Here is a 14,318-nt window from a genome sequence, read left to right as displayed (position 1 = left end):
CGTATCATATCCTAATTGTGTTTACTCTCCAGGGTGATGTACAATCCCAAAATGCAGTGCGCGCCATCGCACGACAAGTGTGTGAACAGCTCATCCAGAGTGAGTGATCAGCGATACGTATCTAAACATTTACACAAACCGAAATCCAGCGTTGTTTCTTATTTCATCTTATCTCCTCTCCTCTTCCTACTGAGCTACATATAAGAAAAAGTGAATTATTACATTGTTGGCACTCTTCAGCCAGTTATAAACGACTGGTCCTTCCTCATGTTTTCTCTGATATGTAAAAACAACAAAAACTAAAAACTACCCTAGAACAACTGAAAATATAAATCTGATCACTTTAACCGATTTGTCCCCTCTCTTCCAGGCCACCTGTCCCGCTATAACTCCATCCTGAACCAGATCCCCAGCCAGGCGGCGGTGTCAATCCGAACAGTGCCAGGACCGCCCGGGGAGCCGGGTAGGAGAGGTGGACCGGGAGCTCAGGGAGAGCAAGGCCCATCTGGCAGACCAGGCTTCCCCGGTACCAACGGGCAGAACGGACGACCGGGAGAGAGAGGTGAAAGAGGAGGAAGGAGAGAGGCAAAGAAAGAAGCAGTGTGGTTTAGGATATATATAGTATATATATATGCTCATTTAGTGCAGCGTAAGCATATCACCTTATGTGTGTGTACAGAACAGTAGGACCACTGACTCTTTCCATCAAATAGACTGATCAGGTTCAAGCGTAGGAAAGTGGCGATCCCTCTTGTTGATTCCAGCTATTAAAATCTATTCATGGAGGGAGGGAGATGGGTCTCCAGAGGATTTTGAAGCCTTGATGTCATGAAGGTGTAGGAAGGAGGTGCAGAGAGCGAGGCACAAAGACATGGCAGACATATTAAGGCAGAGAGAGACAGAGGTAAATACACTTAGTCATTTCCAAGCACAACTTATCCCCACAGTAACATACCGGTAATGTACACACTCTTACACACTAACACAGTCTATGGGTTTATCAGTCCTGCGCTGTTCCAACATACACAAAGAGACTGAACGTCTGAGCTGCGTCTAGACGCTCTAAGTGCATGCTACTGTGGATATTAGCATCAGAAGAGGTGGAGAAACATGTGAGTATTGTTTAAACAGCCTTTTCGCCTGTAAGATGACTTAGAAAATGTGGACAAATGTATTTCTAATATGCAAACATCATCAGGTTTAAATATCCCTTTCTAGCAAAGTGATGAATGTTTGGAGTATTAAGGCTTCCTCCAATAACAAACCAAGTCAAATAGTGAAAGGTTAAGCGTTTTGTGTGTGAGCGCCTGGTGTGTGTGTGTGTGTGTGTGTGTGTGTGTGTGTGTGTGTGTGAGCGCCTGGGGGCTGCAAGTTTGCAAAGTAGCAAAGTTTGAAAACCGCTGTTATAAAACACGACAGAGTACAACAGGAATGTGTATCTGGTAAGAGCACTGTGGTTGTACAATAATCAAACACGAGACATGATGCAGATCCCTGCTGAAGTCATTCCCAACCAGGGGGTATGTGGAAAGATTGGCGATTGCAATTCATTACCAAAATGATTAAAACATTTATATTCTGGGTGTCCGGGTAGTGTAGCGGTAGATTCCCTGCCTACCAACACGAGGGTCACAGGTTCGCGCCTCGTGTTACCTCTGGCTTGGTCAGGGTGGGAAGCCGGATTAGCGGTACGTGTCCTGATTGCTGCACTAGCGCCTCCTCTGGTCTGTCGGGGCGCCTGTTCGGGGCGGAAGGGAACTGGTGGGAATAGCGTGATCCCCGCACGTCCTATCTAGGAGGAAGCATGGTGCTAGTCTATGGCTCTCCCCAGATTGGCAGAGGGCGGAGCAGCGACTGTGGCAGCAGCGGGAAATTGGCCAAAGTACAATTGGGGAGAAAAATGATGGGGAATAATCAGAAAAAAGTATATTCCATGTTATTCATGTTATTTCATAATCCCATGGCTAAATGGTACATACGCGCCACAACTAGTCATCCCGTCCCCCCCGCAGGTGGCAACTGTTACACTACTCTGTGAAGAGGTCACGTTCACACATGTCAAAACTGTTACACTACTCTGTGAAGAGGTCACGTTCACACATGTCAAAACTGTTACACTACTCTGTGAAGAGGTCACGTTCACACATGTCAAAACTGTTACACTACTCTGTGAAGAGGTCACGTTCACACATGTCAAAACTGTTACACTACTCTGTGAAGAGGTCACGTTCACACATGTCAAAACTGTTACACTACTCTGTGAAGAGGTCACGTTCACACATGTCAAAACTGTTACACTACTCTGTGAAGAGGTCACGTTCACACATGTCAAAACTGTTACACTACTCTGTGAAGAGGTCACGTTCACACATGTCAAAACTGTTACACTACTCTGTGAAGAGGTCACGTTCACACATGTCAAAACTGTTACACTACTCTGTGAAGAGGTCACGTTCACACATGTCAAAACTGTTACACTACTCTGTGAAGAGGTCCTGTTCACACATGTCAAAACTGTTACACTACTCTGTGAAGAGGTCACGTTCACACATGTCAAAACTGCGCGCAAACTAAGTACCTAGCAAACATGGATAAATGCTCAAAAACACCCAGTTGCTGTCACTCCGGAATCAGGTTTAGTGGAGCCCGGTGACAAAAGGAAAAAAAAAGAGGCTGAGCCCAAACACAGACAGTTCAGTGAAAAATGTATTTTGTATGGATTTACTTGTATGTCTGCATATTAAACAAAAAGTTGAATGCGAGTTTAATACTGTAGAACAAATGTAGGGGAATCATCAGCATGCATGAGTGAGGGGGTAGCTACTATTGGCATGGCAAAACAGCTGAAGGGGTAGAGACAAAAAAGGTTGGTAACCACTGCCCTGTTGAACAATGGCCAGGTGCTTTTACTGTGAAAGGAAGAGAATAGAAGAGAGAGACAACAGAGTGGCTTTTACTGTGAAAAGAAGAGAATAGAAGAGAGAGACAACATAATGGCTTTTACTGTGAAAAGAAGAGAATAGAAGAGAGAGACAACATAAGCCACACTGCCCTTGGAGCTTCAACCTGTCTGCTTGTTTGGTCCTTCTCTGAGGCCGGGCTGCTCTCTTCTTCACCAGACAAGCTCTGTCAGGGTTAGAGCTCCCCGGACGCTCGGTCCAGTCCACAAGACCCTAACTCCAATATCCATGAGGTCATTCTCCTGCCACAGTCCCTTTATAAGAGAAACGGTCTTTATGAAGATAACTGGCTCCTTCTTCATCCCTAAAAACACACAACCCACATCAGGTACCACATACTGAATGACCCACATCAAGTACCACATACTGAATGACCCACATCAAGTACCACATACTGAATGACCCACATCAAGTACCACATACTGAATGACCCACATCAAGTACGACATACTGAATGACCCACATCAGGTACCACATACTGAATGACCCACATCAAGTACCACATACTGAATGACCCACATCAAGTACCACATGCTGAATGACCCACATCAAGTACCACATACTGAATGACCCACATCAAGTACCACATACTGAATGACCCACATCAGGTACCACATACTGAATGACCCACATCAGGTACCACATACTGAATGACCCACATCAAGTACCACATACTGAATGACCCACATCAAGTACCACATACTGAATGACCCACATCAAGTACCACATACTGAATGACCCACATCAGGTACCACATACTGAATGACCCACATCAAGTACCACATACTGAATGACCCACATCAAGTACCACATACTGAATGACCCACATCAAGTACCACATACTGAATGACCCACATCAAGTACCACATACTGAATGACCCACATCAAGTACCACATACTGAATGACCCACATCAAGTACCACATACTGAATGACCCACATCAAGTACCACAGTACCACATACTGTGCAGGGAAAGGAAAGTTGAGCTTAGGCAACCGCTGTGGGAAAACATCCAGGATGGTCGCCGCCTCCTCTGCTCTAAATCAGCGGTTCAGACCTTTTTGTCCTGAGGGCCTCCCTAATTCACCCCTATCATCTAGTCTGCACCCACAGGTCCAACACACAGACTCAGTCTGCACCCACAAGTCCAACACACAGACTCCTCTACACTTTCACACCGCCCACTGAAACTGGAGTAGTCAAATATTGTAAGGATAAGAGATCTGTGGCACATTATTACTAAGGCAGATGGCCCCATCTCCTCTCTTCTAAAACACATAAACTACATAATCCATTTACATAGAGCGCTGATAGCAGACATAGCACAAAATGTCCTGTGCATAAAAGCCATCTAGAGGGGGAAATGGAAATCACCAGTTTGTTATGGTCCAGTAATATCAGTGTATGAAAGAAACACAGAACAGAGTGATCTGAATCCATCATAGATGCTTTTTAGATTGATCAGTCTCACATCATTTATCTGGCACATTTTGTCCAAAGGTTTGTAATGCAGCGCCAGTATTTGGGATAGCCAGTATTGCTGGCAGAGTCTTAAATTAATAAACCCTGGCGGAGTTAAGTGTGCCAACAATTACACGTGCTTTACCAAAGTGAGCACTTGATGTTAATCTTGTTTAACTGTGTGTGATCCCAGGTCTCTCAGGAGAGAAGGGGGAGAGGGGGAATCCAGGGTTGGGAACTCAGGGACCCAGAGGAGCAACCGGACCACCAGGTGAGACACACACGCGCGCGCGCGAACGTGCGCATGCACACGCACACACACACGCACACACACACACACACACACACGCACACACGCACACACGCACACACACACACACACACACACACACACACACACACACACACACACACACACACACACACACACACACACACACACATAGTTCAGTGGGAGTTATAAGGGGAGTGATAAGTACATTCAAGTAAAACCCATACAGTATTCATTGCTCAAATACCTTTTCAAGGTTCTGCAGGTACTTTCAAATAGAGTAACTCAGCATCTTTCTATTACTGCACATTTGTTTTGGGTGTTTTCAGGCTGTTTCCTCAGAACAAAACCAAAAACTTTGCCAATATAAAAACTGAAGAGCGCAAGGACCTAATATGGATTTTGGATTTACTTGTCTGTTGAATCTCTAAGAAAAGCATCCAGACATTTTTTTACACTATGAATATAATACTCTAGTATTGATTTCTTTGTGCACCGTGGAGTTTACTTTGCAGACGTCAGTGCAGGGATTTTCTGTTTACTGTTGTGTGATCAATACTTACTGAACAAGCTGACGAAACTCCCCGGAAACTTTTGTATGATCAAAATAATAAGATCATAAATAATAAAGTAAAATAAAAGAGATACCCTATCTGAAACAGCGGGACAGGGCAGTGTGCTCTGTGCTTTGCCGGAATATTTGTGGGATGATAATTTTAACACTTGGCAAATGACCCCCCCCCCCCATCCCCCCAATATTGATTTCATATTTCTGCTGACGTCTGCTAAAGTGAGTCCTGATGAAGCAGTTTTTACTGTCTAAACAGAAAACAGAGCTCTCTGGTTAAAGGGAAATACTGCTCCATTTCAACTAAGGACTGTGTTATACCTATAGCCGCCCTCAGGACATCCACTGTCTCCCACATCCACAAATGACAGGCAGGAAGGAGTTTGCTTTTAGTGTCCCGATGTTACGGCATGAGGGAGGAGGATTTAGACAAAGATGGAACAAGTTATGATCCTTCCCCTCACCTTCCCTACCTCCCTCCTGCTCAAAGCTTGTCCTGGACTTGTTCCATTGACTATGTATTGAAAGCTGACTTTGTGAACTCATACTTTTTACTCCATCTTTAGGCTTACCAGGTGAAGGAAGGACGGGCAGTCAGGGCCCCCCCGGTAGGCCGGGTAACCAGGGGACACCGGGGAGGCCGGGCACCCCGGGTTCCTCAGGACCGTCCGGCCCGCCGGGCTACTGTGACCAGAACTCCTGTCTGGGGTACAACGTAGGAGGTGTGTTTCATTCAGCCACTATTACACTTCAAAGGATAAGGCTGTTGTTTTTTAATGCATTGGCTATCATCAACAAATCCTATGAAAATAACAAAATCACCAATGCCTTTGCACTACTCTCGTTACTTTCTGAAGTAATTTCATCAAGGTGTTACTGTGAGATATGGCGTTACCGAGCTTGAGAATGGCGTTTGTGAGGTCACAGTGACCTTGACCTATGAGCACCAAAATGTAATCAGTTTATCCTTGAGTCCAAGTGGACATTTGAGGCAAATTAGCTTAAAGGGCCCATATTTTGCTAATATAATGTATTATTATTTTATTGTTGGCCTCCAGTAGAGTAACTTATTGCATCAGTCATAGTTTAAAAAACTCATTGTTTATCTTGTACTGGCTCTCACTGCCCCCTTCAGTTCACCCTCTGTCTGAAACGCTCTGTTTTTAGGTCCTGTCCCTGAACCCCCACCCTCCGGAAAATACTCCAGGTGGGCAGCGCGAGGAGTTTTTGCGTTTGCAAACTTCTGCCCAGAGAGCTATCGCTGTAGAAGCGAGACTGTCTGTCTGTCTGTCTGTCTGTCTATCTATCTATCTATCTATCTATCTATCTATCTATCTATCTATCTATCTATCTATCTATCTATCTATCTAGATAAGATAGATAAGATAGATAGATAGATAGATAGATAGATAGATAGATAGATAGATAGATAGATAGATAGATAGATAGTCATGCATAACAGAAACAGACAGGCGATCTCTGCTATGGCTACTAAATTTGGTAGTTGTAAAACAATTATATCAACGAGCAACTGATTGTCAAAACGAATTTGACCATCGATGAAAAACGTGACTTGGACATAAAGCAAGCTATCAATTGATTTATCAACATCCCCCTAGCTATCTACAGCTCCGCTAGGCCGGGCTGCACCCCGACATTTCCTTCGGTGGCTGGCCAAGCAGGGATTCTATTACCACGGCCTGCCATAACGTTACACCGGGAGCTTCACACTAGCTAATGTAGCTAGTTAGCTAACTTCCCAAATGCTTGTGACTATAGTGTGCCTCTCCTAGCAAAGGCTACACGGACCAAACCAAAATGAGGACTTGGAGAAGTCAGCAAGTTGGACTAACGTTACAAGTTCTGAAAATATGTGCCTTTCGTCATTCATCGGTTGTTCATGTCTATAAGGCAGCTGTGCTGCTAGGCTAAATAGCAAGTGCTAACGTTACCCAGCCGGTAAGTAACGTTAGCGCTTCCTAGCAGCACATTGGACCGATGCTGGAATGAGACACATATTTTCAGAACTTACCACTTCAGTCCTACATCCTGGCTCACTTCCATGTCGTCTCCTTGTTTTTGCGGTCTGGAATCCGTTATTCCATGAGACTACTGTTGTCCCAGACAGCCAGGCTAGAGAGAGCCTGGTGAGTGGTGACGCCGCCGCGGGTTACTGAAACACAGAACAGGGAAGAGAGGGGAAGGGTGGGAGCTAGCGTGCGCGCGCTGCGCGCCGGCCGGCGGCAACGCTTTGTTGCCAGGGTAACAAGTCCTTACTGACGTCACAAAAATGATGGTTCTCGCACAAAATCGCCATAAATCCATGTCATCTCGTCTACGAGAGTTCATGGGCGCGAGGGGTGGTTCATGGGGGTAACATTAAAACACTTTCACATATTTATTTGAAGCTTAGCCCATGTTTAATATGACCATCCAAGATTGTAACAACCTATATATGATACAAAATTAAGAAATGCATAATATGGCCCCTTTAAATTCCATCAAGGCGTTCCTGAGATCTCACGTTAACAAGCATGAAACGAGCAGTCATGATGTCACAGTAACCTTGAACTTTGACCACCAAAATCTAATCAGTTCATCCTTGCATCCAAGTCGATGTGTAAGCCAAATTGGAAGAAATTCCATGAAGCTGTTCCTGAGATATTGCGTTAACGAACTTTGCAATGGCGTTTGTGAGGTCACAGTGACCTTGAACTTTGACCTATGACCACCAAAATCTAATCAGTTCATCCTTGAGTCCAAGTCGACGTTTATCGCGTTAACGAGCATGAAATGAGCGGTCGTGAGGTCACAGTGACCTTGAACTTTGACCTATGACCACCAAAATCTAATCAGTACATCCTTAAGTCCAAGTCGATGTTTATCGCGTTAACGAGCATGAAATGAGCGGTCGTGAGGTCACAGTGACCTTGAACTTTGACCTATGACCACCAAAATCTAATCAGTACATCCTTGAGTCCAAGTCGACGTTTCAGGCAAATTTGATGAAATTCCGTCTAGGCGTTCCTCAGATATCGCGTTAACGATCATCGGACGGACGGACAACCCGAATCCATAATGCTTCCGGCCTGGCTATCGCCGGCGGAGGCATAAAAATCGCTAACTTGTAGTTACTGTACCAAATCAAATTAAAATCAGAATAAATTCATTACGTTGGGGACTATATTTTACAGATGATTTTTGGTTCATATCACCGAGCCCTATGCAAGAGGAAGTAGGCTGTAGCTTCTCCAGATGGATGTGGTGCTGAAGGTTGTTGGTTCAATTCTTGCATCAGACTATGGCTTCAGAAATGTTCAGTTATAAAAAAAAAAAACATTACTAGTTTGAACACTGACATAAACAAACGGATGAAGGAGACTGGACAAAGTCCGTGACTCTAGCTCAGAGGGATAAACAGCTGCTTCCAGCTGTCTCACTCTTTACACTTTCAAATGAGATGCCAAAGCCCAAACTGTAGATAGACATGTCCCATCATAGTGTTTTGTGAGCCTTTTTCATTGTTCTACGCCTAGTTCTGTTTGCTCTTGCCCATAAACTAAAAAAAATGTCCGATGTGAGTAAAAGTTCAGCTGTCTATGGTTTTCCCTCTCTTAATGAAGAAGGAAGTAAAGCGCGCACATCAACTCAGTCGGTTAGGTGCAGGACAAATGAACGATAAACTAGAAGAATGAAATAAAGTCTGCACACTGAAAAATCGAGCTCCCGGTCAGTTTATTGACGTTTCGATCTTCATCACATTCTGATGAAGATCGCCAGCCATGGCGGCACATTCGGCGAGGGCTTCGACGCTGTAGCATGTTTTCCGCATTAGTTTCAAAGTGAGTTATATCAACGGGTCTGGGCAGGGCCGGATTTGATTTTGAGATAATCACGGGTAAGGGGGCGGGCACGTGCCTTATATTAATGGATCTGGGCGGGGCCTGGTTTGCAAAAGTGAACCCGTGCAGGACTCTGCATCAGATGTGAACTGCAATCAAACATTCTCTGCTGTTTATTTACATAAAGCTCATTTTGTCCTCATGCAACAGAATGACATTTAGTTATTTTCTACTTTTAAGAGACACTTTGTTCAGCACAAACGTCAACTGACCACTTTTATTACTTGAGGAATTCATTCATTTCTTTTATTTTTATATAATTTCATTGACATAAACAACTTAAGAGCCCAGCCCTGCCCAGTATTTCCATCTTATAAAACTTGTTTTTTTACTTTCATAAATATAAAACATTGAAATAGTGTTCACAGTGACAGCAGGCTCTCAAATAGTTATTGTCCTCATAAACCTCTCGGAGAATTGGAGAGTAATCTGGCTTTTACAGTTGTTCCACTGTGAAGTTTATACACTTGTGTCCACACTGATGGTCAGATTAACAAATTAACTGTCTCTGAGCATGGCTCTTTGTATTGGGATCTTATGAAAGTAAAACATTACACACACACACACACTTCTTGTTTCAATATCCATACTAACGAGGACCTTGCAGGACTTAATGGCAGTGACCATTGCCTTGGGCTATCTCAACTCGACTGTTACACATTTAACGGCTTGTGACAAGTCATCTCCTTGATTTACCATCCGCTGAAAGTAACTGATGGATGAGACATTACTTCATCCATCAGAGCAGATTTATTGAATATAAAGGGGTTCCAGTCAGAATGTCTTCTTTCTATTTCTATTTTATGAGTCAGAAGATTCATGCACGTTATTCTTAACCATGCAGGGAGTTTCCTTGCACATTAAACTCAACCCGTTTAAATGTTTTTACTGACCACTAGAAAAATAAGAGAGGAATTAATTATTCAATGTGTTGTGTGTGTATGCATACATCTTCTATCCCCATAGTACAGTATCAATCCTGTCTGCCTAAGCCTCTAACAATCAGGGAAACCCAGAATGCACGTTATAGATCTTTTTGATTAGGACATACAGTATTCAGTAGTAGGACTGGCTGTTACAATCCCAGAAGATTTTGCATGACAATTGACTTGAGTGAGGTTGTTCTTGGAGATGACCCCTAGATACTGCTGCTACCGATATGACACATCTTCAGTTGTGTACCCCAGCCTTTTTTGTGTGTTTCGGCCTTTTATCACAAGACAGCCGACGCAGGCCCACTGCAGGCTGATCAGACCTGGCTGTGTGTCCTGTGGTCTCTGAGTGGTCACTTGGTGTAATTACCCTCAATTCAGACTAGAGTAGAGTAGGAAAGTTTATTTATGTGTCACTCCTCAATACAACAACAGCATAAAAACAATTCGGTACATACAACAAGTATTGAGGACCACTCAATAGGAGTGATGAGACACAGACTTTAAAAATACAAAAAAGAAAAACACAGTATAGTGTACAATAAATCACATCAGATAAAATAAAAAGAAATAAAAAGAGTAGATGCATGTCACTCCCCCCCCCCCCCCACCACACACACACACGCACGCACGCACGCACGCACGCACACACACGCACAAGCACACACACACACAGCCGTCATCATCATACACCGAATTGAAAGGATAACAAAAAAGGAGAAAAAAAAGAAAAGAAAAGAAAAAGCACATGTTTTAAACACAGAAAATACTGTCTCCTGTTCAGGATGAGATGGCAGACTTTGGCACATTCGTTGGTACAGTTTACCAGCTAAAATTACACACAATTTGTTTATCATCTAGATCATTAAAATGTTCAATGTAGTTTGAGAGCTGTAGAAACAGTTCTGAACGAATGTCTACATAAAGTTCACAATTAATAAGTGCATGGACTTCTGATTCAATAGAACCATTAGAGCGTAGAAGTGCTATGAATTGGGTGTCTGGGTAGTGTAGAGGTAAAAGCACTTGCCTACCACCACAGAGACCCGGGTTCAATTCCCAGTAGCGGAATTGGCGGGAATAGCGTGATCCTCCCATGTGCTACATCCTGTCGTTGAAACACCTCGCTGTCAGGTGAAAAGAAGCGGCTGGTGACTGCAAATGTATCGGAGGAAGCATGTGCTAGTCTACAGCTCTCCCCAGATCGGCAGAGGGGGTGGAGCAACGACCGGGACAGCAGGGGGAATTGACCAAGTACAATGGGAGAAGAAAACTGAAGTGCTATGAATCAATCAATTGTATTATTGTTGTTGTGTATTTGTTGAGAAATATGATGCTGTACATTAGGGATGGGCATTTCTAGCAAAAACACTATTCGAAATTCGCTGGCCAAATTCGAATTTAATTCGAAATTCGAAAATAAATAATTTTTTTTTTTTTTTTTTTGTGAGTGAAATGTTGCATTGTCTCCCCTGATTCTAAGTCTACGGCTTTATTAATTAATATAAAAAGCTTCTGCTGTGGATTTTTAGCTCAAACAAGCATTGCACCACTGAAGTAAAGAACATGTTACATGACATTGACATTTTCGAAAATAAAAAACAGTTTTGACAATCATGAGTGGTTCATTAAATATTTAGTAGGCTCAGGTCTGAGTGCCAAAGGGGTGCCAAAGTCACCCCCTCTCCCTCTTCATGGGATTTCATCCGCCATTCATTTTTCCATAAACCTTGCTTAAAATGCTTATAAAAATTGTTTTACTTGCTCAAACCAAGCGATTTGACTATACTTAGAATCAGGGGAGACAATGCAACATTTCACTCAAAAAAAAAAAAAAAAAAAAAAAAAAAAAATCTTTTTTTTTCGAATTTCGAATTTCAATAATAAAAGTCGACCTTGATAATAACAACGATTATTCGAAAATTCGAAATTCGATGCCCATCCCTACTGTACATATGAGGACACTTTTTTGTTTTGTTGTGGTTACAGTTTTAGAGCATTGTAGTTGTAGTGTGTAATTACAATAAAAGCTTGGTCTAACAGTTTTTTAATCAATATTAGGTGCATGATCTTCTTGGCATACTCTATGGTATAATAACACTCTTGTATCTGTTTTCACTGTTGGGAATCTTTATTTGCACTTTCTTGGATACAGAAAGAGAAATAGAGATTTGACACATTTTCCATCTGTTTATAGGGATGTTTGTTTCATCGTGTTACATGTGGGTTTAATGTTTTTAACAGCGTGTGAATCTTCTTCCTCTAAAGCACTGAAGATTCCAACATTAATTTTTCTGCCTCCAGAACCGTGACCCAACAGCTGGGAAGGTTCTGTGGAATTGGTTTGAAAGATTTTAACTTGTCGGTGTCGTTGGGTTTTCCTCCTGATGTGAGGTAACATTTTCTCTCTCTCCGACTCTTTCCCCTCTCTGTCTCTGTCTGTCTCTCCCTGACTGAAGCTCAACAGGACTATGGGAATGATTACTGAGGACCGTTCTCCTAGCACTTCAACTGTCCTCCTCTGCTCCTGTGCTCGCCTCCCTCTCTGCCCAATAAATAAGACTCCCAATTGAGGAGATTGATAGATTCAATGATGCAGCAATGACTCCCTCAAGCTTCAAGGGATGGCTAATTCCTCCTGAGTGCTGACCCTGGTGTTTAACATCTACAGTACTCCCTGCAGCAGTGCTTTTGAAACTTTTTCCCTGAGGACACACTTTTTCAGTATCTTTCCTGCAACCCAAACTTTAGTTTTGCAGGCTCATCTGTAAAATATTCAGTCACCTTACAACAACAGCAACTTGGAAAGTAAGTTGGCACCATAATATAATCAGTAGCTTTTGGCATGTATTTCTCCGGAGTAACGCGGAGGTTCATTTTAACCTTCCAGTGACTCGCATCTAGGTCCCAAGTTTTAAAAAACATCACCACCACAGCAACATTTCCCAGTCTTTATGCCCATGTTGCCAAGTGACTCCCATGCAGCTTATTTGGAAAAGGCAGTTAATTTCTACCATCACACCTGATGAAAGCCGGCAGTCCAATTATGTGTCTGAGAGACAAAGAGGGAACAGCTTACCCCCCCCCCCCCAAGACCAAATAATTAAAAAACACACACTGCTGTAATGATCACCACCACTGAGCTTAAGTGCCATCTGTCAACTTTTGTACACACCGCTTTGCTGCTGCAGCTTCTGCATCACCCCAGCTCAGACTAAAAGCTCTCCAAAGCTAATCGTTCCATGCCTGATGAATCAGCTAAATAATGAATTAACATCTCAGTTTTAACCTCAATGTGACCCAGATTTGATCTTTTTGTTTCTTGTCTAACATCAAAACAATAATCACATCTGAGCCACACAGGGTTGAAACCAGATTTTTCTCTTCTTGCTGAAGACTGCTTTATGGATAGCAAACACTAACCCAATCCATTCTACAATATCCTGGGTCTTATATCTGCTTATGCAGAGTCCCCAAGGCCTGTGCTTATTTCCAATTGTCCAGCAGGGAAGATGAGAAACTTTGAACTTTTGAAAATGACTTAAATCTACTGTCACTTTAATTTCACCCTGTTCATCGCATTTCTGCTGTGCTTCTGCTCAAACTCTCCACCGCCTGCTTGTCTAGCAAAATATGCTTGTCTGCTTCGTCTAGCGAAATAACCCCCTAGCTAATAACAGGCTACCTCTCTATTTGCCCCTAGTGGTGGTGCATTCAAAGTGGTTCTAGCTTTAATGCCACAAAACTGACTCATATTTTCCCAAAGCCCCATGTCGGTGGTTCTATGTGATAACACCTGAAACATGAAACACTCAAACTGACCCCAGAATATTCCCACCACACCAGTCCAACAGCTGCCCCATGGCAGCTACCAGCCCTACAATCCACCCTACAACCCCGCTGCTGTGGCTTACAACAACGACCAGGGAGAAGAGGAAGATGAGGAGGATGAGGAGGAAGAACAAGACCCGTACTACCGTGGTGGTTACCCCCCTCAGTACTACCCCTCCCCGCCTCACGGTCACCACCCGAGTCCCGGCCAATCCGAGGATGTGGAGCTGAGGTCGCCGGGCGTCGCCAGGAGGTTTTCGCGTGACCTGATTGGACGAGAGAGCGGCGATGTCATCGTCATGGAGGAGAGCGAGGAGGGAGGACTTTAGAGGGAGGACGGACTCACCTCAAGTGCTTGAGCCCTGAACACACAACACGCGTGTGCGCATGCAC

The 14,318-nt window shown here is 43.5% G+C and overlaps 1 protein-coding gene across 1 annotated transcript in view; it reads left to right on the top strand.

The window, feature by feature from the left end:
- col14a1a (collagen, type XIV, alpha 1a) overlaps positions 1-12,582 on the top strand; it is a gene marked incomplete at both ends in the record, with an annotated part of 230,950 nt that extends 218,368 nt beyond the window's left edge. Inside the window, 5 exons of the mRNA XM_083636760.1 lie at positions 33-99; positions 371-562; positions 4,615-4,692; positions 5,827-5,982; positions 12,554-12,582. Of these exons, the coding sequence (XP_083492886.1) occupies positions 33-99; positions 371-562; positions 4,615-4,692; positions 5,827-5,982; positions 12,554-12,582 (522 nt within the window). The remainder of the gene's footprint in view (positions 1-32; positions 100-370; positions 563-4,614; positions 4,693-5,826; positions 5,983-12,553) is intronic.
- Positions 12,583-14,318: the final 1,736 nt, after the last annotated feature.

Source organism: Poromitra crassiceps, assembly GCF_964638095.1.
Source record: "Poromitra crassiceps genome assembly, chromosome: 1".
NCBI lineage: Eukaryota > Metazoa > Chordata > Actinopteri > Beryciformes > Melamphaidae > Poromitra > Poromitra crassiceps.
Note: the sequence above shows the minus strand (reverse complement) of the source record. Positions and strands in the feature narration are given on the sequence as shown.